This window comes from Pelodiscus sinensis, chromosome 6 (genome assembly GCF_052426305.1).
Source record: "Pelodiscus sinensis isolate ZL-2025 chromosome 6, ASM5242630v1, whole genome shotgun sequence".
In the NCBI taxonomy this organism is placed as follows: Eukaryota; Metazoa; Chordata; order Testudines; family Trionychidae; genus Pelodiscus; species Pelodiscus sinensis.
Window position 1 is genome coordinate 63,218,208 of NC_143057.1, and position 27,939 is coordinate 63,246,146.

At 43.9% G+C, this 27,939-nt stretch overlaps 1 protein-coding gene across 1 annotated transcript; it reads right to left on the bottom strand.

The window, feature by feature from the left end:
- Positions 1-302: 302 nt before the first annotated feature.
- SLC25A46 (solute carrier family 25 member 46) lies at positions 303-27,073 on the bottom strand. Its single transcript, XM_075932030.2, has 8 exons — positions 26,684-27,073; positions 21,178-21,220; positions 18,861-18,918; positions 18,206-18,283; positions 16,189-16,289; positions 10,296-10,352; positions 9,197-9,254; positions 303-2,954 (listed from the first exon to the last, which is right to left on the bottom strand). Exons 1-8 carry the CDS (start codon positions 26,955-26,957, stop codon positions 2,376-2,378), a joined length of 1,248 nt encoding a protein of 415 aa, XP_075788145.1. The 5' UTR covers positions 26,958-27,073; the 3' UTR covers positions 303-2,375.
- Positions 27,074-27,939: the final 866 nt, after the last annotated feature.

Here is a 27,939-nt window from a genome sequence, read left to right on the forward strand (position 1 = left end):
AGGAAGGTTTAGGTTGGACGTTAGGAAAAAGTTCCTAACTGTTTATTCACCCTAACACTGGAATAAATTGCCTAGGAAGGCAATCACCGGAGATATTTAAGAGCAGGTTCGACAGATATCTATGAGGGATTACAGTGCTAGGTGCTGCTGTAAGGGCAGGGGACTGAACTCGATGACCTCTTGAGGTCCCTTCCAGTTCCAGGATTCTGTGATCTTGTTAGTTTTATTCCTAGAAAATTATTCTCTTTCACTAAGTACACAAATGATAACTCAAATTACACAAATACAATACTGAGGGTTAGTTGATGAAAGATTGATTTATAAACAGTTATTGGATTAATGTACTTAAATACAGCTTTTGGGTGCTCAGCACCTTTAAAAATCAGGCTACTTTTGTCTACGTATCTTAATATGGATTTGAGAAAATTTTAGTTCTTTATTTAAGATACCTTGGCAAGTCTTTGCTACCACAAATTTTAAAATGTAAGAAATTCACAATGAATGGAGTGTTAGGCTAGTGTTGCTGTCTTGAGTTTTATTAAGATTTCTGAACTTGAGTATTTTTTTAAAAAACACATGTAACCTACAAGACAGAGCTCTGATTTATGGATGACATTTTAGTTATCTGTTTGGTAAATTACTTTTTCAAAATACTTATACTGTGTTTCTATTTTATCTGATTGTTCCCATTTTATACACTCAACTTGCAGAAGAACAATATTCAAAATAAAATCTCAGATCCCATGTTTACTATACTTTCCATTTTCACACTTGTGCTTAAAATACATGAAAATAAATAAGTAGAGTCAAATTATTTTCAAAGTATGTCAAATTGTAAGTCATTGCAGTTAAGTCAAAGCTGTTCATAGTTTTTCCACGACTGATTTCCATAAATAAGAACTACTATACATTTTAAGATTGATTAAACACATTTCTATATTCACACAGATATACAAAGACTCCTACCACAAAAGTTAATTTACAAGAAAGGCAATAACCTTTCATATTGTTTAAAAGTGATTTTCTTTTAACATGCTCATCTGTTTTACTTGTTAAAACATCTCTTTTAAACATCTTCATGAAATCTATTTTAGAACCAAGAAGCAAACATAACGAATTCAGAATAACTTTTTCAGTATTAAAAATCTTGGTTTGGAGGATGGGGGAAGAGAGGAAGAAAAATCAATTTGAGTAGTTGTCACACATTACATATTAATTGTGAAAGTTGAATATTGACCATCAGACATTTAATCCAGCACATACATTTTAAAGCATGGGTTAAGTGCAAAATCATAAGTGGAGGCTGTCTTAAGTAGACTGCAGCTCTAGAGAAGACAAAGGACCCTCAAGACCAAATCACTATGTTTGTATCTCTCCCCCCCAGGCATTGCAATCTAACAGAAGGTAAGTAGACAAAATAAAAACCAGATAATTTTTTTTTATGCTTCAGAGTATAATCTGAACACGGGTACTAAATCACATCTCATGATTATTCTTTTATGCAAAAATAACTTAGAAAAGCAAATCTCTTAAATTGTGGTTACGGTTGGAAATCTGATTTTTAAATGGCACTTTTACACATATCACCTCCTAATTATACATACATTTACTTTATTCAAGCCATACATTTTAGTGCAGAAGAGAGCTAACTATTGCATTCTATTTCATTTTGCAGATACCAAGACAACAAAGCTCTTATTACAAAATAATGTGTTATGGATGAGGAACAAAGCCTAATATTTAGTTTATTTTTCCCCTAAGTGCATGTTGTGGCAGTGACAGTATTGTTTGTTTGTAAGACAAAACTTGGGAGGGAGAAAAAAATATGGAAGTTTTTTTAAGTTACCATTCTGACCACAACCACCTGAACAGTAAAAGTTAAAACAGGTTTGTCAAAGACCATTAAATCCTCAGATCTCTTGCATATAAGTTCTGAATCCAAACCCCTTTATTTATCTAAAGAAATTCATTGCCAAAGATAATGATGACTATTTATCTTCTGGACAGATAGTGCATGTGAACAGTGCCATTGGAAATGCCATTTTCCATGTCAGTCTACAGGTAGAACAAAGGTTATCTATATTGAAATGAGAGAAATCATGTATACTGTCTACATCAATTTGCCCACTTTAAATTGTGAGCCTCTTCCACATTTCAAGATATTCAAATTCTAGCAATAGTCCTTGTTATAATTTTAAAGAGTACTTGTTAAAAAGGACATTTTAGAATTCAAATGAACACTTCACATTGTAAAAAGAGAAACCACTACTGCAGTCTCATCTTTTAGCTTGCATTTTCCTATCCAGCTCTTTTAAACATAATTAATTAAGTGACAACATCATGTCCCTGATGTTAATCAATATATAAACACACTTTTAAGCAACATTTTGAAGCAGTGTGGAGTAAATAATTTTAGTGAGCTGTAAAACAGCCACATGCAGAGTATACTGTACGACAACAGATCCAAACCCTTTATAAAAACCCAGCATTCCTTCTTCCCTCTTTATAGTATTGATGCAGTCTCTCATTCCCTCATACTGAGTATTTATTGGAAGCACTTCATAGCCAAGGTCTGTATTGTCAATTATTGTACGTGTTCCCTGAATATGAAGGCGATGTAAAACAGTCTCCAGTGGATAAAGCATGACATCAGCACAAAGGCTAGCGGCAAAACTAGCTATAAGTTCTGGAAAATAAGCATCCAACATACTCTGCACAGAATTGGAGCTCTCTGTTTGAAGGCTCTGGGAACTCTCCCTTTTCAGCATAAGCAGAACAAACTTCTGGATGATGGAACTGATGATGTAATGAAGAATTCCATGTAGAACAGTGGGAAAGGTCAAAGCCATAAGGGGAAGGAGCCGTTTGCTATGGGGCACTCCCAAACCAATCACTCTGCCAATCCCTTCTTTGACACAGTCCAAAATCCCAGGATTATCTCGAATGATTTCACTCTACAACCAAAATGAAATATAGTTAAAATGAGTATTGGTCTGGCTTGTTTGGGAAATAGGATAGATGTAGACCATAATCAAAGCAGTATGTTTCACCTTTCAAGGATAGTTAAATATTGTGGGCTTATCATACTCGCACACACATAATACAACAACACTGATTCATTGAATCGGATTAAATCTACATATTACAGAATGTAAACACAACTTTACTTAAATATATTACAAGTTGAAACTCCCTAATCTGGACTTCCCTTGTGTGGCAACACCTGTGGTCTGGCATTGTCCAAGCAAGCACTCACGGGGATAAGCTGTTGGGCTGGCACCAGGAGCATTGTCAAGCTAGGGGGACGGAGATGGAGTCCTGGGGGCAGCAGAACACAGAGGGGAATGCAGGGTGGAATGGGTGTGGAGGGAGATGAGTGCCAGAGCAGAGCTCTCTGTCATCCGGGAGGGAGGGAGTGTAACAGCACGGCTTCTGGGGGGAGGGGGGAAGAAGAGAGAAATCACAGAGCCCCTGGGACATAGCAGGGGTGCTGAGAAGGGGAGCACAGAGCCACCAAGAGGAACAAGGACCCTCCTGTAAAAGTGGCAGCATAGCTGCTCAGTGAAGCGTGGAGTTCCCAAGGTGGCAGCGGGGCTGCTGCGGGGAGTGTGGAACCCACCAGGCAGCAGCAAAACTGCTCTGTGCAGTGTGAAACCCTAGGCAGCAGCAGGATCCTGGAGGGAGTGCAGAGCCAATGGGTAGTAGCCGAGCCCTGGGTGGCAGCAGAATCACTGGGGAGAAAGTGGAGCTACCAGCAGGAGCACAGAGCCCCAGGCAGAAACAAAACTACTACGGGGAGAGCATAGCTCTGGACAGTAGTGGAGTCCTCTGCCAGGGAGAGTGGAGTCCCAGGCTGCAGCGAAATTTGGGTGGGGGGAGGGAGTAGAACTCCTCCTTTCCCCCACGCTGTGGGGAAAGCAAAGCCCTGACCTTGGGTGGCCTGAAAAATCAGAGCCCCTGCTCCATCGACTTCCCCTGGTCTGGCAAAATTCACCAGTTCAGGATCACTCAGGTCCCGAGGGTGCTGGACCAGGGATGTACAACCTGTATTATCAATTTACAATATCCTGTTTTGTTTCCAAGTACCTTAACTCAAACTATGAGTATGTATAGTAGTGTATTCAGAAAGCATATTATGTCATAACACATAATCCTGGAAACATTAAACTGTATGAGAACAAGGATAATTTATTAAAAACTTGAAGGACTAATCCAATTAATTTGGAATTTCTCTACTTAAGATTAAAATGTGAGTCTTTGATAGGTCACCTATTTTTAATTTGTGAGTTAAAAAACACAGTACAAATCCAGATATAACTTCAACTACAAAAATTCAGGTGTCTCTCAAGATTCAGTATATGCCAGGAGTGGCCAACCAGTGGCTCCAGAGCCACATGCGGTTCTTCAGAAGTTAATATGTGGCTCCTTACATAAGTACCAAATCCAGGGCTAGAACTACAGGCACCAATTTTCCACTGGGCCGGAGGATGTTCACTATTCAACCCCCAGCTCTGCCCTAGTTGCTGTCCCCCTCCACCCTTTCCTCTTAGGATCCTGCCACTTTCTACCCTCTCCAATGAGCTGGTCACACCCATACTCCCCTCTCCAGTGTTTCCCACTGAGAAAGAGCTGATCCCAGTGGGCAGGAGGAAAAGGAGAAGGAGGCACTGATCAGTGGGGCTGCTAGTGGGTGCGATGTGCTGAGAGTGGTGGTGGGGAGCTGATCGGGTCTGGTGACATAGAACTTTAGCTCTTTGGCAATGTGCATTGGTACATTCTGGCTCCTTCTCAGGTTTAGGTTGGCCATCCCTGTTATAAGCTATGTTAAGTGTAACAGACTCAAAATTGTGTGTGTATGCTGCAAAAATTATGGTGAGGTCTTTCATTCTATTCTTGACTCTTAGAATTGTGCTTTCTTCACCGACGCAGCCATCCATAAAAATAGCAAGGGTCATTTTAAGTTATTTTTATATTTAGTCATATTATTTTTTCACCTTCTATTATATCTCTGGACAGTCCTTTAATGATAAGTCAAAAGCACTGCCCCCCTTTTTGATTACACTGGGTATAATGTACTCCATCTTGGAGTCAGAACTTCAGTGGGAATCAAGTATGAATAAATCCTTTCTGAAGAGATCCATGCACTTGTGATCAAACTAATATTTACAAACTTTTTAATAAATCTGTGTTTCCCCACACAAAAAAAATAAAAACAAAGAGCGGGTTGCATGCATGAGCATACCTGTAAGCCACAATACATTTAGAGTAGTTTGTCAAATGCAGTCCACCAACTCTGGTCTGTTTATTTAGTGTTAAGAATACTATTGGTTTTTTAAATAAAATAATTTTCATGGCTCTTGTACATAAGATCTTTCAATAAACAGCACCCCACAGAGTTTGGTAGATATTTTCTTTTATATTCCCATCCTTCTCAACTGTAAAATCATGTTATCTTGCTGCATATTTAAAAAAAAACCTCAGTGAATATAATCTTTTGATATATTAATTCTCTTCCTCGACACACACTGTGGCTGCGTCTATACTGCAAGCCTCTTCCACAAGAGGAAACGCAAATGAAGTACTCATTTGCATAGGTCGCGCTCTCATTTGCATTTTCTCTTTGGATCCCTTTTGTGCAAGAGGTTTTTGCGCAAAAGAGATCTGTATAGAGGTCTCCTTTTTTGCGCAAAAACCCCTTTTTGTGCAAGAGCAGAGCTGTATAGATGGCTACTTTTTGCCCCAAAACTCCTTTGTGCAAGAGCTGTTGAGCTCTTGCGCAAAAGCCATCTATACAGCTTTTTTGCGCAAAAACCTCTTGCACAAAAGAGATCTGAAGAGGAAATGCAAATGAGAGTGTGACCTATGCAAATGAGCACTCCATTCACATTTCCTCTTATGGAAGAGGCTTGCAGTATAGACTCAGCCTTTATGTGCACAATAGTGACAAATAATGCAAGGGATGCAGATTTACTTTGGAAACATTTTGAAAGCCGAAACATTTAATATCAAGAAATAGTTCTAATATCAAGAATAATTCTAGTGTAAGTACATCAGCCTTTAAGGAAATAATGGACCCAGATAACATACAAATCAAACTCTTTCTATAGGTCTTGGTAAAGAATATCTTTCTGTTATGAATTAACAATTAAGCGGAATTATCCGAGTCTAATTACTGAATAAATTCAAAAACTTGTGAAAATAATGTATTAATTAGTAACACCTAATCAACAAACTTAGAAGTCTGCATTTAAAACAGATTATTGGTGTACAGGCTGTTTTGATCTAGATATTCTACAAGAGGTAATATTTAAAATGATGGAAAGAAAACTTGCATGGCTCAAAATGACTCTGCCAGTGGCATTTGCTGTACTGAAAACTTGGCAAAAGTAAAAATTGTAAAAAGTTTACATTGAATATTTTCTATAGGAGGTATATGTAGTAAGTATGGCCTAGTAGTTTTGACACTAACTTAAAAAAAAATCAGAACACATATGCACAATTCTTTAGGGTATTATATTTTGAAAAATGCAAATAGTTTTTTCTTTTATTTGTAAAGCAAGGAAAATAGGATATGAAAAGGTATCTGCTATAATAGCAAGATAAACACAATGGAGATATCTAGCACAAATAAATAATAAAGGTAAATTTCAAGTGACCAGCAAAGGCTTTGCCTTTATAGTTGAGATAGCTTTCTTTTACTATTTTAAAATGGAAGTTTTATATTTATTAAAAGAAATTAGACACTTAGGGCATGTCTAGACTACATCCCTATGTTGCCAGAGGGATGTAAATTAGACATACCGACATTGAAAATGAAGCAGGGATTTAAATCTCCTGTGCTTCATTTGAATAAAAATGGCCACCGCATTTTGCCGAGTTAGCAGTTTGTCAGCAAAAAGTGGCTGTCAAGACGGGGATTGGGCGACAAAGAAAGCGTTTTATGAGGCATAAGGGATCAGCCAACAAAGGCTTTCTTTGTCACCCAATCCCCATCATGACAGCTACTTTTTGCCAATGAACTGCCGACTCGGCAAAACGCAGCAGTCCTTTTTATTCAAATGAAGCGCGGGAGATTTAAATCCCTGCTTCATTTTCAATATCACTACGTCTAATTTACATTCCTCTGGCGACAGAGGGATGTAGTCTAGACATACCCTTAATCTAAAAAGAATCTAAATATTGTTCATTCAGTCATGCAACATTGACTCAAGTACAGTGCTTCAAAACTTGTCAGGAAAGATACTATCAATTGACTTTGATTCTTATCTACTTCATTTTAACTACCCAATCTTCAGATACTCACTGATTCCCTTAACCCCCCTATTTTCTATACCCTCTGCTCCCTGTCTCCCACTCCCCTCCTTTCTCTCCCCCCCTCCCCCCTGCTCCCATTCTCCTATTTATTTTGGGTCTGCCCATCCTAAACTCAGAACTCCGGTCACCTGAAGAAGTCAGCTGTGCCCATAAAAGCTCATGATACCATCTACACATTTTGTTAGTCTATAAAGTGCTATCAGACCATTTGTTGTTTTTAATTTTATATATCAAGTGTGCCACCCTGTGGTTTAAAATGGAAAAGACCAGAAGTGCGGAGATGACAAACTTCTCCAATGCATAGTTCCTTTAAGACACGTAGCATGATTTTTACCACTAGGACTGCTGTGTAAAAAACAAATACTCAAAAACCTGTAACAAGATATAGACCTTAAACACTCAAGAATTCTCAGCAGCTATGTGTCTCTCTTACAAAGAACTGCGCTGAAGAGAACTTGACTTTTGTCAAACCACCTTCCAACTCCGTTGATTCAAAGACTGACAAGTTTATTATTGTTTCAAGGTCACTACTCATACAACGGCAGAAGCTTTATGTATTGTATGTTAAGGGACTATACTCTGAAATAATCAGACATACATAAATAAGTAGGCCAAGTATCATTAATACATTCATACAGATACTTGATCCCAACTCCTAAAAAAAAATCCCACTGAAATGAATTAAAGGCAATTGATAGACAGTTAATTATCCTTGAAAACTAGAATCATACACAATGCACCTACAGTGCTCACATTTTATGATGTGTAAGTCTCACCTAAGCTCATGATCAGGGCTCGACAAACTATACAATCTACTCGCGAGTAGATTTCAGCCGCGCGCCCCGTTCATTTGCAGCATGCGGATGTGCAACGCGGCTCTTGCACATGTGCAGTACGGGGCTGGCGAGCAGTTTTTGCCGCCGTTTGTCAAGCTCTGCTCATGATGCTCACTGAAAAAAACACCGCCCTGGACGAAGACATTTTGATGAACTCCCTACACACTCTAGAGCAGGGTTTCCCAACCTATGGGTCTCCATTACATTTCAACAGGGTCACCAAGTCTCTTCCCAGGTAGCTCTGCCTCGCCTCCTCCCCCTGTTTTTGAATTGCCTTGGGTAACCAAGTCTTCCTGATTGGGTCCCCATCTGGAAAATGTTGGAAACTGCTGAAGTTGATATTCTGCATTGAATAACCTCAGATAACCACAGGGGACAAGAACCACTTTTGCTCAGCTAGAGAGACTGATATGCTCTGCTAAGAGACCCTGGGGAAAAAAAGAGATTGTGTGTGAATTTGTTGTGTCAGCCCCAAGAAGGTGAAGGTTTTGTTGCCTGATCCCGGCCTCATCGGGGTCTTTGAGCACCCCTGGGAACAGGGATCCACAGAAAAGGTGCCACAAAACCAGATCAGTGGTAGTGGGCTCTGTAGAAGGAGACTATCCTTTGATAAAGAGTACAGGTTATTAGCATTTCAACAAGCACAGTTCATAATCCGATTGGAAGTCTTCCAACTCTGCTTTGCTGAAGCAGTAAGTCGCACTTGTTAGAGGTTTTTTTGGTAAATATTAGATGAAAGAAGGTAGACTGAGTTTCAAGCCAATACCTCATATCTTAGTAAGTATTTTGTCTAGTGCATCAATGAATGAAGCTATGTGTTTAATCATATATTTATTTAAAAAAAGATTAGCTAAAAGAAAAAGGGTTTTCTTTTAGCTCCATTTATCAAAACCTCAATAGAACCATACAGAAATTTCTAGTATTATTAATCAAAATCCAGTGAGAAAAAGTAATATACTTTGTTCTCGATATAAATACTTAAAAAAAGAAGTATTTTTGAACAACATAGCTTTTTATAGGTAATAGATATATAGATGGTAAATTACCTGCACAGTTTCAATCAGGCTTGCTGAATAAAAAGGCATTGCTACCACATAGGTTAGGCTGCAAGAATTAATAAGAAAATTATTACTTTGTTTACAAACTGTATTACTAAAATATCAATATTCTTAGATTCAGGACACATTTAGCCACGGAAATCTTCATATTTATACAATGATGATACTATGCCCAAAAGAAACTATTTAACAATTGAGCACACAGAACAAATTGCAGGATCAAAGAATAAAACAAATTTTATTGTATTAAAGATATTTGAAATTGTATTTGTTAAAGGCCACAAATAACCATGAGCCATGAATCAGATCAGGAGCTTTCATAAGAGATAAGTTAAATTTCTACCATATTCTGTTTGTTTCTTAAGCATACGTAGGCTGTACACAGCTTTTGTAGGCAGGCATAATATAGACATCATATGCCTCCCTCTCTAACAAGTATTCACAGCACTGTAGAAGGTGAGGCACTGCTTTGGTGAGTAGAGTAAGGATATCCCTGAACCCTCTGGATATGTACACCTGGGCATATATCCTACTCACTCAAGCTGTCTTCCCAGTCCTGCCACCTCCTCTGCAGTGATAAGACTCTGGCCCAAGAAAAAAAGATTCAGCAGCTCCCCACTGCTCCCCCACACCAGAACTTTTCATTGACACATGTAGCAACACACGGCAGTGTGGACACAGACTGCTTTTTAGCTACATATACCCCACATGGTGCTGGTGTGCAGTGAAGATGTAATCTCACACTGTTTATTTGGAACCAATAAACAATCTGAAATTCTCATTTGCAGCAAAGAACATTTTTTGAAGATGCACAGAACTAATACCATCATTATGACAAATCTCAAAGGGATGCAGACTCCTTACAGAAAGAGATCAATCCAAGTGGCACTCAACCTAGGACCTTAAGGTTCTTTGGTTGAATATTCAGTTTATGTATATCATTTCATTGCACCACTGAAGCTTTTGACAACCACAAGCTTGCTGGGCTCTGCGGTGGCATTCATTGGTTTCCCATCCTAAGAACTTATGTTATTGTATGCAGCTTCTCATAAGAATACTATCAGTTTTCAGCAAGGGCCATACTTACCCTTTCAGTAGAAGATGGCCTCCTATTTGTCTGAGGCTCCACTTATGTGAAAGTTCCCTATAAGTTAAAGCAGAATGTACCTGTAAAATCCAAGGACAGAAAACTCCAAGCATTTATTTCATCACTATAATACAAGTTTAAAATATCAGTTTTATAATTAGGGTCTACACACATCCGCCACTACAGTTAATGGAAAGATCATGTTTTAGAGCTCATACAAATCTTATTTTTTAAAATTAGACATTTTAGTTTGTTAGGACTGCTGGAAATTCTGACAGGAAAACAAGTGACTTTCATTGATCTGTTTGTAGCTCAATGTGTACTAAATTTTTACATGATCATTACTGCGTGCAAAATTCCAGAATTATGAAGCAAATTTGGTTTTGTTTCTCTATTTCTAAGTGAATGGTGAGTTTTAGACAACAGTCTTACTTTGCCATCCTAGAAACACTGAAAATGGCTAGCTATATTTCAAACACTGCTTTTATTCCTTGAAGGGACACTTGTCTGGTTTTCAATCTTCTCATATGCTTTACCTGCTTTGAAGTGCTAACTTACTTCAGATATTTCAACTATCTAAGACACAAGGTATCAAGCCTGCAGCTGTATAGTAATTCAGCAAATGCTAATAAAGTATTCAAATGTAGACATGTTTAGCTATTTCCTGATGTTCTATGCAAAAATTGTCTTAACTCTCCACAAGTAGTATGTTCTAAATGCATATTTCAAAATATTTCAAAAAAAGTTAATATCAACCACAGTCTATTTAATGGATAATGTTCACAGCATGAATTAGTGAGGGCATCAGACAGCAGTAAATTTGCTAAATGACCTCAAAATTATTTAAGATTAAAGAAGTTTCATTCTATGGCATGTCAGACATCCTGGACTATGATTTATATTTTTGCTGCTGAAAAATAATACGCGAATTATATTCACCTTAATTCTTGTAAAATACCCCACACTTAGTAGTGTGTCAGCAATTCTAATTTAAGAAGTTATATCAGACTACTGTACTGAGCACACTACTATACAGAACAGAGATTTGCCTGACAACAATGAGTACCGTATTTTCCGGCGTATAGGGCGACTGGGCGTATAAGACGACCCCCTATCTTTTTAATTAAAAGATAGGGTTTCATCTTATACCCCAGCGCCCTTCCGCCTCCTTTGCTCCCGGTGTCCCTGGTCTGCTGGAGATGGTCCCCAGCAGACCAGAGGCACCGGGAGCAAAGCCGCAGCAGCTTTGAAAGCCTCGGGGGAAGCCGGCGGGGGGGGGCATCCCAGGCGCGCCTGGGCTGCTCCCCCGCCAGAGCCCCTCCGCGGCTTTCAAAGCCTCGGGGGAAGCCGGCGGGGGGGCAGCCCAGGCGCGCCTGGGCTGCCCCCCCGCCGGCTTCCCCCGAGGCTTTGAAAGCCGCAGAGGGGCTCCGGCGGGGGAGCAGCCCAGGCGCGCCTGGGATGCCCCCCCGCCGGCTTCCCCCGAGGCTTTGAAAGCCGCGGAGGGGCTCCGGCGGTGGGGCATCCCAGGCGCGCCTGGGATGTATACCCGGCGTACAAGACGACCCCCGATTTTTGGGGGATGGTTTTTAACATCAGAGGTCGTCTTGTACGCCGGAATATACGGTAGCCAAGAGAAAGTGGAACTTGCTCATTCCAAGATGGCTGAGGATATTGTACACATTTTGTGGAAAATACAGTAATTTCTCATTTAACACGTGCCCGCTTAACACGTTTTCGCGATAGCACAATATTTTTTTTAGGGAACGTTTTTTGAATTACACGACCGTCCCCAGAATAACATGATTTCCCCAGTTGGCCTGTTGCTGGTGGCTGCGCGGGGCTTCCCCTGCCTCCCTGCAAAGCGGTGGAGGGTTCGCCACTCACCGCACAATTCCCCACTGGACGCCTTGCCCCCTCTCCTCCGCCCTTGCTTGCAGGCCGGAAACCCAGCCGGCCCATTGCCGGCGGCCGCACGGGGCTTCCCCTGCCTCCCTGAAAAGCGGCAGAGGGTTCGCCACTTGATGTGCTGTTCCCCAGCGATTCCCCCCCCCACTTACCCGACACAGTGCGGGTCCTGGCAGACCCGTCACAGGGGCATACTCCCAACCCAATCCCACTCCCAACTCAATCCCCGGCCCTCCCCTTCCCTAGAACCACACACCTCCCCTCCCTGCTGTAACCCAGTTCCCTTTCTCCCCCAACCTTATGTCGGTCCCAACAGACACCACCGTTTGAAAGGCAACGCCCACCTTTTCCATGATTGTCAATGGGAAAATTGACCCCGCATAACACATTTTCATATAACACGATCATTTTCTGAAACATATCTATAGTGTTAAATGAGGAATTACTGTATAAAAAACAAGCACACAAGTAAGCAAGCTGACAGAGCAGCACATGGTAGGAAATATCATCAAAGAAAGAATACTCAGGTGGTTGGGACACTTATACCAGATGGGAAACATGCTAAGCAAGCACTGAACTGGGTACCTGAAAGAGGAAAGAAAGCAAGGAAGGTCAAGGAAGAACTGGCAGATGACAGTAATAGAAAATACTAAACGTTTTGGGATCACCTGGGTAGAAGTGAGCAACTGTAATCAATGGGAAAACTGGGCTGTCCAGTGTCAGCTGCATGCCACTGTGCACATACAGAATTCATGTGTCCCACAGATTTATTCTCAGATAGAGAGGCACTGTAGCTGCATCTTTTGCTCACCAGGGGCTGCTGTGGTGCCAGAACACTGGCAGCAGGCTTACTCACTGGCCTTAGCAGTTAGCAGGAGAACACAGGCTGGCTACGTCTATACTGGCATGATTTTCCAGAAATGCTTAAAACGGAACAGTTTTCCGTTATAAGTATTTCCGGAAAAAGCACGTCTACATTGGCAGGATGCTTTTCCGGAAAAGCACTTCTTCCGGAAAAGCGTCCGTGCCAATGTAGACGCGCTTTTCCGCAAAAAAGCCCCGATTGTCATTTTCGCGATCGGGGCTTTTTTGCGGAAAAGAAATCTGTGCTGTCTACACTGGCCCTTTTCCGGAACAGTTTTCGAGAAAAGGATTTTTGCCCAAACGGGAGCAGCATAGTTTTTCTGGAGAAGTACTGATGATTTTACAGTAGATTGTCAGTGCTTTTCCGGAAATTCAAGGGACCAGTGTAGACAGCTGGCAAGTTATTCCGGAAAAGCGGCTGATTTTCCGGAATAAGTGGCCAGTGTAGACACAGCCGCTGTGTCTCACAGCACCCTGCCTGCAGGGCCAATGGAGAATGAATGGGATATGTATGTGGTGGTGGGCGGGGGGGGGGGGGGGGGGGGGGGGGGGGGGAGGGACAGTGAGGGACTGCTTGGAGGAGGGGATCCAAAGAGCTAGTGGGAGGGAAACAGATGAGCTGGGGGTGAATGGGACTGGGGGTGCAGGATACATGCAGATGGAGGAAGGCTGGCTGAGGTTCAGGGCCTCTTGGGGACAGAGGCAGATGTGCATGAGTGTGTCTAGACTACAGAGTTTTGTCGACAAAAGTGGACTTTTGTCGACAAAACTATACCTGCGTCTACACTACCACTGAGTTCTGTCGACATAATGTCGACAGAACTCAGCAGTTTTGTCGACGCTGGTAAACCTCATTTTACGAGGCATAACGCCTTCTGTCGACAGAGTTTCTGTCGACAGACGGTGTTCTTGCATGTAAACTGTCCTTTGCGTCTACACTACCATGTCGACAAAGCAGCTTGCTTTGTCGACAGAACTGAATGTAGTCTAGATGCTTTTTGTCGACAGAAGCTTTGTCGACAGTATCAGTCGACAAAACTTCTGTCGACAAAACCCTGTAGTCTAGACGTACCCCATGACTGAATGGAAGAAGCCAGGAGTTGGCCAAGGTCTGCATGGGGGAGGCCTTCCAGCTCCCTAACATTCCCACTCCCCCATCTGTTCCATACTTCTCCCATCCACACTCAGCAAGGATATTAAACACAAGGATGTCTCTTGCTTGCTGAGACAAGGGTGGGTAACAAGGTGACTATCTGGGGTATCCAAAAAACCCACAACCAACCTCGACACCTGCTTCTCCCACAGCTTTTTTTACACTTACTTCCATGCTAGACTTTATTCCATTTTACTAATATAGTCCCTGCATTTAGAACTGTACTGAAACCAAGATGAATAAAACCTGATTTAAAAACAAAATTACAATTTTAAATTAAAATTAAAATAATTTTAGAAAAACCCATTTCAAACAAAATCTGAATTTAATACAAATATATTAAACTACTTAGAATCTCATAAAACACTGAATAAAATATTGAATCTGTAAGTTCCAGCTGCCGCCACTACAGGCAGTCCCCGAGTTACGCGGATCCGACTTATGTTGGATCCGCAGTTACGAACGGGGCCCTCCCTCTCCCTAGTCTCCAGCAGACCAGGTAGAGGAAGCAAAGCGGTGGAACACGCGGGCAGCGGACAGCCCAGACGCGTCTGGGCTGTCAGCTGCCCGCATGCTCCGCGGCTTTGCTCTGCTTTGCTCCCCATCCCCCTGGTCTGCAGACCAGGGGGACGGGGAGCAAAGCAGAGCAAAGCCATAGAGCCTGGGCTTCTTAAGTTGAATCTGTATGTAAGTCAGAACTGGCCTCCAGATTCAGCTGCTGTTGAAACTGATCAGTTTCAGCAGCAGCTGAATCTGGACGCCAGTTCCGACTTACATACAGATTCAACTTAAGAACAAACCTACAGTCCCTATCTTGTACGTAACCCGGGGACTGCATGTACCTGGTGAGTCTGCACTCCCCACCTCCTGCCTACGCTGCGCTCCTGGCCTCTGGCCCTGCTGTCATCAGCTAGGTCAGTGCTTCTAACCCTGGCCACCCCCACTCTCAGTGGGATTATCTGGTCCAGCAATACCAGACCAGAGAGTAATTGATTTTAGAGTTTCAACCTGAATAAAGAAAGCAGCTAGAGAAAACATCTAACTTGAGTTCAGTTTCATAACTATGGAACAATAGGAAGCCTAAGTAATTAAGAGACCATTTCATTTTCAAGAAGCTTAGAAGAACAGGAACTAATCTAGTCCCGTCCACATGGATATATTTGAAAATTTTCCCAGAAAGACCTGAAATAATCAGCAGGGCTCAACAAATGGCGAGTAGATTACAACCCGGAAGAGCTGGCACAGAACGATCTGCGCATGCGCAGAACCACACGGCTGGTGAGCGGGGCTCTCCACCAGTTGGCGAGCCCTGATAATCAGTATAACTCACTGACTAAAATTAATCTGTTTAATTCAACATTTAGTTGTAAATGCAAAACATGCAGTTTTACAATCTAAAACATTTAAGGTTGTTCTGTTTAATAAAAATATATTTTATATGTTATTCTGTTTGTTTCAACAAATTCTAATTGTCATCCTAAATAGCTTAACACAAATGAGAAAAAAGTTAAATTATCTACTGAAGCAACATAACATTCATTTTTAGCATAATAAAAATATACTAGACTGAACATATTAACCTACGTACATTTTTAAATGAATGTATACAGTTATATAGTTTACCCCCGCAGCAGTAAATTGATATACCAAATCTAGTGTAAAGATGATTTAGCTGTAAATCAGCATGTTTTAATGGTTATATGAACCAATAGAATGAACTTCTCTTTAGAAAATAACTGAAGGTACAAATGGGAAAGTTGATTGAAGTCACTGATTTAAAAGGACGCTTACCAGTTAGTTATTTAAATCACCTTGATTTAAATCAATCCATTGACTGAAACCATCAAGGGATATCTGGTTACCGTAACAGACTCAAACTTTTAAACTCCATATTTTAATACCTTATATGTTACTGAGTAATAAATGTTAATGTTCAACTTGACAAATGTCACAAAATTTAAAGTGTGATACCTTGGCAAAGGCGTAAATTCACTGATGATGCCTTCTGTTCCCAGTGTGATGCCCTGAACCACGAAGGTACTCCCCATTCCTTTCCAAAGAGCTCTTGGACCCTGTCGTTTAACATTTCCAGTTGAAACATGAAAATTAGTGATAACATATTTCACACTTGTAATAAAACTATAGAAGCACATGAGAAAAAGAACCAAAGTGAACACTGGAGTTGATTGTTCCCAAATTAATGGTATTCAGATCCTGATCTGAACAATGATCATATCAAGGCGTGTGATGGGAGAGGACAGGCTAAGGAGGCAACTGCTCTGTGGACTGGTGATTCAGAAGGGCCTGGGGTGGGGCTCTGGGACCTTTAAAATTATCGCTAGAGCCCTGGGTGGCATGCTCCAGGCAGTGCTGAAGGCCTGGTGGGAGACGAGGGGAGGCTAGCTCCCACCTCCTCAGGGGCCCGCCAATTCTGTCCCCCCCTCATGAAACACAATATTTTTCAGATTTGTAACACTTCCCATCAGCTTTATAAACATTAATTCATTAAACTTCTCATCATTTTCATATGCATTAACTTCCTATTTCAGTTGGGCAAAAATTCTCATTTTTCTTAGTCTTGGACTTTAGACACAAAACTACCCTTTTATTGTAAAAACATGGATAAATATGTTGAAATTTATAATGTAGTTCAGTGGAATTGGGAAATCATAGCATGGTAGTCTTCAAAAATTTAAAAATTCACTATATAACAAAATATTCTTTTTATCCACATAACTATCTAATTATTTTCAGAACCCTGATGAATTCTTGGCCTCGACAGCATGTTTTAATTTTTTTATGTTATATATGCAGAAGTGTTTATGTATGTGTGAAAGAGAGGGCACGTCAACACAGCAGGGCTAAAGTCGAAATAAGATATGCAAATTGAGCTATGTCAATTTCGTAGCTTAAGTCAAAATAGCTTATTTCAGCTTTTGGTGCGGTCTATGCAGCAGGAAGTCCAAGAAAGAGCACTCTTCCTCGAACTTCACCTCGTCCTCATAAAATGAGGGATACAGGAATCAGAGTAGGTCCTCCACTAACTCGACATTATGTTGAAATAACTGATTGTGTGTAGACACGGACTATGTTATTTCAGAATAACATCAGTTATTCGGAAATAATGCTGCTGTGTAGACATAGCCAGAGACAGAGAGAGTGACTATATGTATGTACGTATAGACAGACACACAAAAACTTTTTTCTAGGAAATAGTAACCACAGTGCAATAAAGGACAATAGAAAGTAAAATTGTTTCTTAAACTGTTTAGTCATTAATTAAAATAAAACTTAGAAATAGGGATATAAAAGTGTAGACGACTACATGATTAACCAATAAGCCAGGGCTTATAGATTAATCCTGTCAACTAGACTCATTCCCCCACACGCCCCCCTCAGCTATCTCTGTATCAGAGATACCAATGAGGGGGAAAGGAGGGGGGAAGAGGGAGGCCTGGCCCGTGTCTGTGGAAGGTTGGGGGCTGCTGTCACAGAGCAGCCTCTGTCTGTGGGGAGCTCAGTCCCCCTGCGAACAGGAGCTGCTGCTGCTCTGTGCCGCTGCCTCTGTATCAGAGGCAGCAGCGCAGGGTAGCAGGCAGGAGCCAGGCTGCATGGGAAGCTGTTTTTTAAACCTGCTCCCCTTGTGGACCACCTTCTACCTGCCACCTCACACTGCTGCCTCTAATAGAAATCCAGCAGTGTGGGGTGGCAGACGGCTCCCCAGGAGTGGGACCGGGAATGTACTGGCTGCTGGCCCCGCCTCCGGGGACTATCGAACAGTCATGTAACCGCTGAAATTAGATGCAGTTACACAACTATTTAATTACATGGTAACATTCTTAGTTAGAAAAACAATTTTATAATGTTCAGCTAGCTTCTTCATATATTTAGAGATGAAGATGATATCTGTTTCAGTAAATACATATGCCACTACTGTATCTACATCATTTTGTTTTATGTTTAGTTACGGCTGGCATAAAATACTGACCTGGGATTTATTGATGCTGTACATAGTATTGACAATAGTAAATGGAGTGAGATGATAGTTCCGGGCGTGATAATTAACCTGTTAAAATAAAATGTTAGAACACAACAGTTATTTTTAGAACTTTTCAGCAATAAATATTCAATGTTCCAATTTAGATCTCAAGATCATCATTTTTTTGAGATGCCTTGAACATTCTTTGTCATTCAAACGTCAACTGATACTTATTTAAATCTTCACTACCACTTCAAAGGACATAGATCAAAATTAATTTGAGAATTCAGGTGTTAAAAAAAAACTTTGAAGAAAATGTTAACGAAAGTTACTTAAAAAAAAGTCTAATGGAAAGTTATTTTTAAACAAACATCAACATAATCTGCTGGTACATGAGAACCTGACAGTAATTTCACTAGTAAACACATAAAATAAAATAAAGAAAAATATCTTAATTATCCAAACTAAAAAAAAACAGCATGAAAAGTTACATTAACATTTTAATTGAAGTGATTCAAGTAACATAAGGAATTTTGGTTTTTAAAATTTTTACTTGACAATGTCTAGTTGGAAGTCTTAAGCTTCCTTATAACTCCCCAATCAATCACATGTACAAAGTTTCAAAATAGATTAAGTTCAATTGCAGAGTTTAAAAAGGATGTACCTGGCACTGGCGACGAAGAACAATGCAAGGATGTGCCAATACATTTTCTGTAAATAGACTTTAAAAAGAGGAATCTATTTAAAAGCACTGAAAAGAAATTGCAACTTATTCATAACTGATATTTGTCTTTACCAGATAATTAATATTAGGTTAACAATATTTGGATAATACACAAAACGACATCTCAATGTTACTCCACAACCTGCCAGGAGGTATTTTTCGATAAAGAATCGCATGCTTCTCATCAGCCCAAAAGGGCAAGCGCTCAGAAACTGACCATCCACTCCCTCATACCACCTCTGTACAAAAGTTAACACACATCTTCTCCCTATGAAAATGAAGAAATGAGCAGAGGCACAAAGTCCTCCAAGACCGCAGAACTGGTCAGTGGCAGAACCAGAATTAAAAGCTCCCAACTCCCAGTGTTATGGCCATTCCTCTTCACCACTATAACTCTCAAGGAAAGGCTTTCTTCTATAAAACTATTGGCTCCCTACAGTATATTAACAGAGGTTGATATGTATGAAGGGGTTCAAAAGTTGATCCCCAAACCTCATGATTCACCAGCTATCTTAAAAAAACCAACTATTGTGTTGTCACAGACTCTGTTCTCAGAAGAGAATCAGTCTCTATAAAAAGGTATAACATTTTCTCAACAAAAAAAATCCAACCAAAACCAAACAACCCTCCCCCCACCAAAACAAAACAAAAACCAAAACCACCTTTGCCACCACAATGAACTGCTCTAGCATGTTCTGACATTCAGGGCTTGGTAAGATCTGCACTGGCTTAGAGACGATTAATACTACCTGAAAATACTAATTTGAGTGACTAATGCACAAGCACTCATCACAGAAGTTATTCAGAGCACTCAGAAGTCTCTTCATATTTAACAGCAGATTCTCAAGTGATAAATTTTCTGTTTCCTCCTACTCAGGAGTCATCTCCTCTAGATTCCTTATTCTGATTACACCACAATAATCAGATAATCACAATAAAATATTAGCATTTGAAGGTGTTTCTCCAAAATATATGTGAATGTGAAATTACATCTTCAACTAATCAGTCACCAGGCATATACAGGCAGTCCCCGTGGGTTTGTTCTTAAGTTGAATTTGTATGTAAGTCGGAACTCCAGATTCAGCCGCTGTTGAAACTGACCAGCAGTGGCTGAATCGGACACGCCTGGGGCAGAGCAGCTGGAGTGCTGCTGGGTTGGTCTGGTAGCGCCGACCCTTGGCACGGCGGGACCAACCCGGCAGCACCCCAGCTGCTCTACCCCAGGTGTCCTGATTCAGCCGCTGCTGAAACTAACCAGCAGCGAGAAAAGTCTGGTCTGCTGGGGGGGAGGAGGCGTACTAGCTGCGCCCCCCCCCCAGCAGACCAGGGAGACGCGGAGCAGCTTTTCTCGCCGCGGAGGACGCAGGCGGCGGGACCGCGGCGCGTCTCGGCGGTCCTGCCGCCCGCGTCCTCTGTGGCGAGAAAAGCCACTCCGCGTCTCCCTGGTCTGCTGGGGGGGCGCTAGCTCCGCGTCTCCCTAGTCTGCTGGGGGGAAGCACCCCCCACACCGCCGGAGGCGGCGACAGTGGGGGAGGCACCCCGCACTAGCTGCGGCCTCCCCCGTTCGTAACTCGGGGTCCGACTTAAGGCCGACTGACGTAACCCGGGTACTGCCTGTATCTCATTTGAGCTATTTGCCTCTCCACCATTTCTCGGATTTGTTGTTTGAACAGGATCCCAAGTTGCCAAACAGCATAGGCATGTCATGTTCTTCAGGGGTTCCTTGTACTGAACACAGACAACAGTGGAAATCTAGCTACGTGTTTATACTTTGCTCATTACCATGCTATTTGGTGGCATTAAGATGAATAAGTCTCAAACTCATTGGGTCAATATGAAAATCTCTGCACTGCATGGGATCCATGCTAATAACTCCAAGCATCCTTTGTCATTATATATGAAGATAAGAGCCAGAGACTGTGAGCTGAAGAGCAAGGCTGAGTTACAGAGTTCAAACGTATAAGAGTATTTCTGGTTGAAGTCTGCTTCATGCAAAACATACTATAGCAACTTATATGCCCCAAAGTTTCCAAAATTTCTACTCTATATAGATTTATGAATCAAACTCATCACTGCAGTAATGGAAAGACCTAAAATATATTAGCTGGAGAAAGAAGAAAAGAGAAAGAAATTAGTTTTGTTCTAGATTTTTTAAACCCAGTTAATTAAATGCATTTTGTAATTAGGACTCAGACTACAATATGTAAGTGCCATAATTATCAGTGAAAATATGTTGTACACAAACCAAAATTCTTACCTTGCAAGACCAATACCAAAGCCTGCAAATCTATTCAACTGCTCTGAAAGAAACACAAATAGTAGATTATGTTGCACGGATAAAGCAAAACAGCAAGGAATGATGATCTACCCTTCTAAAAAATTAATGAACGAATGAATAAATCCGGCCCCTGGAGCTTATTGCCTCCCCTTCCACCATGCCACTGGAAGCCAGCCCCTGGTGCCTCATTCCCCCAATTCTCCTGGACAGCCTACAGGGGGTAACTGGAGGCTGGGGCCACTCTCTGAAGTCCTCCCTACTGATAACTCAATTAATTTTGGGGTTTTTTTGGAAAATAAAATGAGTGGCCTGCAGGTTAAGGACCAGAACAATGCCAGGTAAATCTGTAAAATAAAACTAAATACGTCAGCTAAGCCTAATACAGTAAAACTCCATTAATCTGGCATCCAATGCTCCAGGACTCCTGATGGTCCGGCACCATCGGGAACCCGGAACTACGGGGGCAGCCAGACAGGCTTCCTCCATTCAGCTGCTGCTGAAACTGACCAGCAGCTGAATCGGGGAAGCCGGGAGCAGAGCAGATGGGGTGCTGCTGGGTTGGTCTCGTAGTGCCGCCCCTCGGCGCTGTGGGACCAACACGGCAGGACCCCAGCTGCTCTGTCCCAGGCGTTCCCAAGAGCAGCTGGGGTGCTGCTGGGTTGGTCCCGCAGCCCCGAGGGGCCGCGCTACAAGACCAACCGGGCAGTACCCCAGCTGCTCTGTCCCAGGCGTCCCCAAGAGCAGCTGGAGTGCTGCTGGGTTGGTGCCGTAGCGCCGCCCCTCGGCGCTGCGGGAGCCAACCCAGCAGCACCCCAGCTGCTCTATTGCAGGCATCCCCGATTCAGCTGCTGCTGAAACTGACCAGCAGCGGCTGAATCAGGGACGCCTGGGGCAGAGCCAGACTATCGTAAGGGGGAGCTATCAGGGGTCTGGGGTGACATCCCCTCCCACCCCACTCCAGACCCCTCATAGTCCCCCCTTCTGATAGTCCAGCATATCTGATAATCCGGCACCCCCTGGGTCCTAAAGGTGCTGGATTATCGCAAGTTTACTGTACTCTTAAGAAACTTGTTACATGCAATTTCTTACCCTAAGAATCTTTTCTCACAAGCTTAGAAGCCTCCCTGCTTTGGCCTGATCCTTTTCTTTGTGCAGTTTTAAGTGTTTGCAGCAGACATCTCAGATGGTAAACAAGGGTGTCCTAGCATGTGGCAGCCACTCCTATTATTTGGTCTCCCACCTTTATATCCCTGTTGCCAAACCCCACCCCAGGAATCCTTTGTGTTCAGTTTCAACTTTTCACACGCTCATGGAAAAGTACAGCATCCAAAATGGATTCCAGCACCAGGAGACCTGGCCACGTCTTGACAGGACCAACCTTGTCCAGCTTACAGGAAAAGAAAAACTATTCACAGATCAGGCTATGTCTACACTGCAAGGTTTTTGCACAAAAACCTATGGATCGTCCTCACCTCAAACGCGCTTTTGCACAAGTAAATCAGCAGTAAAACGGCAGAACAGAGGACTTTTTCCAGTGTAGGTTAACCTCCTTTTATGAGGCATAACTCCTTTTTCCGCTACAGCTGTTGCACAAAAAGGCACATGTGGATGCTCCGCAAGGGTTTCTTGCGCAAATAGAGCCTATCCGAAAAAGCACAAGTGCTCTGATGACCAGCAGAACTTTCCTGCGCAAGAGCGTCCTTGCAGCATGGATGCTCTCTTGCACAAAAGCAATGAGCTCTGAGGTGTAGACGTGCTTCTGCGCAAGAAGTTTTTGTGCAAGAACTCTTCCACAAAAGACTTCTTGTGCAAAAACCTTATAGCCTCAGTGTCCTGAGTACTGGGCCATTAAGGTCCTTGAGTACTACTAATGCTCCTCACTTAGCACATCTAGATCAGTAAACAGGTTTATACTTCAGGCATGCTTTCCTCCCTTTTCAAAGCTCTGGGAAGGATCTGACAGCTGAGTGTGTTGCTCCATTTGGGAAAAACAAAAAGCAAAAGCGGCGAGGAGTCCTGTGGCACCTTATAGACTAACTGAAGTGTAGGAGCATAAGCTTTCGTGGGCAAAGACCCACTTCGTCAGATGCATGACATGAAGTGGGTCTTTGCCCACATAAGCTTATGCTCCTACACTTCAGTTAGTCTATAAGGTGCCACAGGACTCCTCACCGCTTTTGCAGATTCAGACTAACACGGCTACCCCTCTGATACTTAACAAAAAGCAAGTCATTAGACTGCTAAAGTTCTGCCCTGCACTAGGAACAGTGGCAGGCAAACCGCATACCCACAGTCCATTGTTCACAGAATTGATGATGGTGCCCCTAGAGCGAACATAATCTGTCAAAGGGAGCAAGTACAAACACCTTCTGACAAATTTTGTTTTGTCGACATTTGGGTATCGGCATACGTTTTGTCACCAAAACTTGGCAGTATACACAGACCTTTATTTTAGGTACATGTATTTGAAAACCCGGGCCTTAGTTCACTAATCTCTTTCCACCTGCAGACACTTTCACAATGTCAACCAATTAGTCTTTCTTGCCCTACAGAAAGACCTCCAAACAGGCTGCCACTTGCCCCTACTTAAGCCATCAACAGTCAGAAGACTAAAAGATTTCTTGCTCATTGAAGAAAACATTTTCTCTCTGCCCTTATAACTTACAAGTCAGAGATAAGAACATTTGTTCCTTGCCCTTGTCTACATACTTATTTGCTTCAGTGGCTATCAGTAGAGTTATCAAGATAAAAACAGCCATGCTCCTTCCAAGAGACAAGAGCTTCCCATTCCAATCCTCTTGGAAGAGATTGGAGTCTTTGGGTACGTCTAGACTACGTGCCTCTGTCGCCAGAGGCATGTAGATTAGGCTACCAGACATAGTAAAATGAAGCGGCGATTTAAATAATCGTCGCTTCATTTAAATTTACATGGCTGCCGCGCTGAGCCGACAAACAGCTCATCAGCTGTTTGTCAGCTCAGTGCGATAGTCTGGACGCTTCCCTGCCGACATCAAAGGTATTTGTCCACCACCCAGGTAAACCTCCTGGGATGAGGTTTACCTGGGTGGTCAACAAATACCTTTGATGTCGACACCCGCACGTCCAGACTATCGCGCTGAGCTGACAAACAGCTGATCAGCTGTTTGTCGGCTCAGCGCGGCAGCCATGTAAGTTTAAATGAAGCGGCGATTATTTAAATCTCCGCTTCATTTTACTATGTCTGGTAGCCTAATCTACATGCCTCTGGCAACAGAGGCATGTAGTCTAGATGTACCCTTTAGCTTGTCAGGAGAGATAAATGTCTCCTACAAGCATTTTTGGATCCTGAGGAGACTCTGGGGAATGAACTTGTATATATCACCCATGAGGAGAGCTACTTCTGCTTGAACTTTGTCTCTGAGTCCAATGTGCTGAATCTTCTCTCATAAGCAGCTGTGTTTCAGCAGGCCCCTTGAAAAGGTGTAGGTGGCAGGTTCTATGTTCCTCCTCCAGTAGTAGCATAGTCACACCCTCCTCATCCCATGTCACAAATAATTTTTCAATTTTGTACTAAAAGTGAGAGGTACCAAAAGGTTGAAGAAAGGCAGTAATAGGAAATAAGGAAGAGAGTGGTCCTGCTGTCTCATAAGTCTGACTTTTACCCCTATTAAAACAAATGTTGAAGAAAAATATCTGCCTCTCCCTTCCCTAGCCAGTTACATGCTGGCTCCCCAGGAGTGGGCAGGCAGGGGCTGCCAGCCCCACTCCAGGGAGCCAGCTACAGAGCCTGCAGCAAAGCCTATGGACACAGCTACTGCCAGCTCTCTGGGAGGTAGAGTACCTACACAGATGGGAGAAACTCTCCTGTCAATGTAGGCAGCATCTTCACTCAGCATCACAGCAGCGATTTGAATAAATGTAGACTAACTCTTAATGACTGGTAAGTCACAATTCTGAATTGCTCCTCAAAATTAATTTCTGCTGTGTCACCATTTAATGAGTTAATTCACCAGTCTATTGTGGTTATTTAATGGAACCTGTACTGAGTAGCCATGCAATTGTATTTCTGTAACCCTTGTCTCATTTGCCTCTCTTCCCATGAGTCTCCCAGATATTGTGTTCTATGTCAGACTAGGGATGAGGATGTAATAATGCAGTTGATTAATTGATTAGTAAAAGCTTATAGGTTAATGCTGTATACTACACACATTCCCCCACCAGTCAATTTTTTAGCAGGCTGGAAGCTGCAGCCTAACTCAGTTTCAGCTTGTGTTAGGTACAGGACCTATCCCACTGCGGTTCTCCATTTAAAGTGTATTAGGAATTAGCAGGCAGGCAGCACTGCTCAGTCCTGGCTTGTGCCAGGTCTGGCACCTACCTCAAATGCAGCTCTGCATTTAAATTGTATTAGGAGCCAGGCAGCCCTGCTCAGTTCTGACTCGTGCCAGGTCCTAGAGCTCAGAGCCCCCCTGGACAGGGGCTGCTGTCACCCCATGCTGCTGCCTCTGTATCAGAGGCAGCAGTGTGGGGGACAGGCAGCCAGTCTGGGATGGGAGCTGGTTTTTAAACTGGCTCAACTCCCAGACCATCTCCCACCTAGCACCCCAAACAGCTGCCTCTGATAAAGGCAAGCAGTGCAGAATGGCAGGGGACCCCTCAGGAGTGAGACCAGAGCACACTGGCTGCTGGCTCCACCCTTGTGGACTATAGAATAGTCATGTAACCAATAAGAATGCATGAGGTTAATCAACTATTCCATTAACCCAGTGGTCCCCGCCATGGCGCCCGCTGGGGCATTCTTGGGCGCCTGCCAACAACCTGGGCCGGCCTCAGCTCCGAGGCACATGCGGGCGCTCGGACGCGTGGTGCTCGAGCGGCGCTGGTGCCGGCCCCAGGCACGTGGCTCGGGTGGCAGCGCCGGCCCCGGGCCCACAACACAAGGTGCTCGGGCGGCCCCAGCTCCGGCCCTACGGCACATGCCAGCGCCGGGTGCAAGGGCATCCCAGTCCCCTGGCGTACCCCTGGACGCACGGCCCCGCCCCCGGGCGCCCGGTGCATGAGTGGCCCCCACCTCTTGGGCACCCAGGAGCCTCTAAAGGTCGGGGACCACTGCACTAACCGATATTTGACAACCATAATTAGGGTCAGGGACTATTTGTAGTGTGACAGTGATACCCTGGGGGTGCTGCTCCTGTAACATTATAAGGAGAAGAGCTGTGGGGGTTGCCCTGCCCACCGAGACAAGGAGCCAGAGATTTTTGGGGGGGTTTTGTATCAATTTTCTTTTACTTGGGACGGTTGCTAAACCAGAAACAAAAAGGTCCAGGCGAGACACGCTACTAAATGCCCATTTCTACCTCTGTTGTGTCTGTGCCCCCGGCCAGGCCCCCTCTCCCTTCGCTGCCCCCCCGCAGCCAGCCCAGCACCGCCTCCGTCCCCGCGGCCCTCCGCCCCCATCAGCCCCCAGCCCAGCTGCGCCTCCCCCCGGCCGGCCGGCTCCCCTTACCGGAGCTGGCGCTCACAGGGCAGGGCTCGTCGTTGAGGCCGACTCCGCCCAGGGGGGTTCCGGCCGGGCCGGCCCCGTACTGCGGGGTCCTCTCCCCCCAGTGCAGGTTGCGGCTGCCCGGGATGTCGGGCGGGCTGGAGACCCAGTGGCTCAGGTCCGAGGAGGAGCCGTAGGGCTTGGCCGCAAACCCCGAACCGGCCCCGGGGCCCGGCTCGTCCCGGCCGCTCCCCCTGTAGCCCAACCCATCGAAGTCCTCGGGGCGCCGCGGCTGCATCGGGGAGCGCGAGGCAGGACGCGGGCGCTCGCAAACGGCAGCGAATGACAGAGGAACCCAGAAGCGGCGCCGCTCAACGTTTACTTCCGGGTCGGAAGCGGAACAAGGACGCTACGCCCTGAAGCCAGGCAGCACCTGTGAGTCACGTGATCCGGGAGAGGCTCCCGGACCTCCGATGGACCAATAAGCATCTCCAACGTAACCGCCGACAGCGCTGACGTCCTACTGGGCGGGGCGGGAGGTTGCAGTGTCGCACTGGGCGGGGCTGTGTCTGGGGCTGAGTCGCGGACTCTGACCCGTTCAGGGGTTGGGGGAGGCTGAGGCTTGCGCGTGCCCGGCAGCTGCCCCAAGTCAGCCGCGTACGCCAAGGTGCAATTGCACCGCTCCTGCTCGCCCCCTTTTCCTGTGTTATGTAGAAAGCTCCTACGTGAGAGATTGTGCGATGCTTCCTTTCCCCCGACTGGGGTTTGCAGCCTCGTAGCTGATTGCTGCTGGTTCAGTGCCGGACAGCAAGGCGAGGATAATCAGCTGTTCTGATTTCATAGGCACAGTTTTGATATTTGGGACTTTTTCGTATATAGGTGCCTGTTACATCTCCGTCCTGATGTTTCACAGTTGCAAGCTGGTCACCCTACAGAAAGCTTAACAAAAGAAGGCCATGCTGGATGGAGCAACTCAAAAGCCCATCTAGGCAAGCGGTGGGCAAAACACAGCCAGTCTAATGTTTCTGTCGGCCCACCAGGCCTGGCCTTAGGGCAAGGCGGTTGCCTTGGGCCCTATGCTGCTTGGTGCCTGCTCGCCTGGCTGCTTGCTCATTGCCCTGGCTGGAAGCCACCCAGCTACGCAGTACAGCCAACCACAACATGCTGCCTTGAGCCTTGCAAACTCTGGCCGGGCTGTGGCCCACCATGACACTCTGGGCTGCTAAAAGTCCCACAGTGCAGCAAGCACTCTGCTGTGTCCCCATGCCACTCTCAGAAGT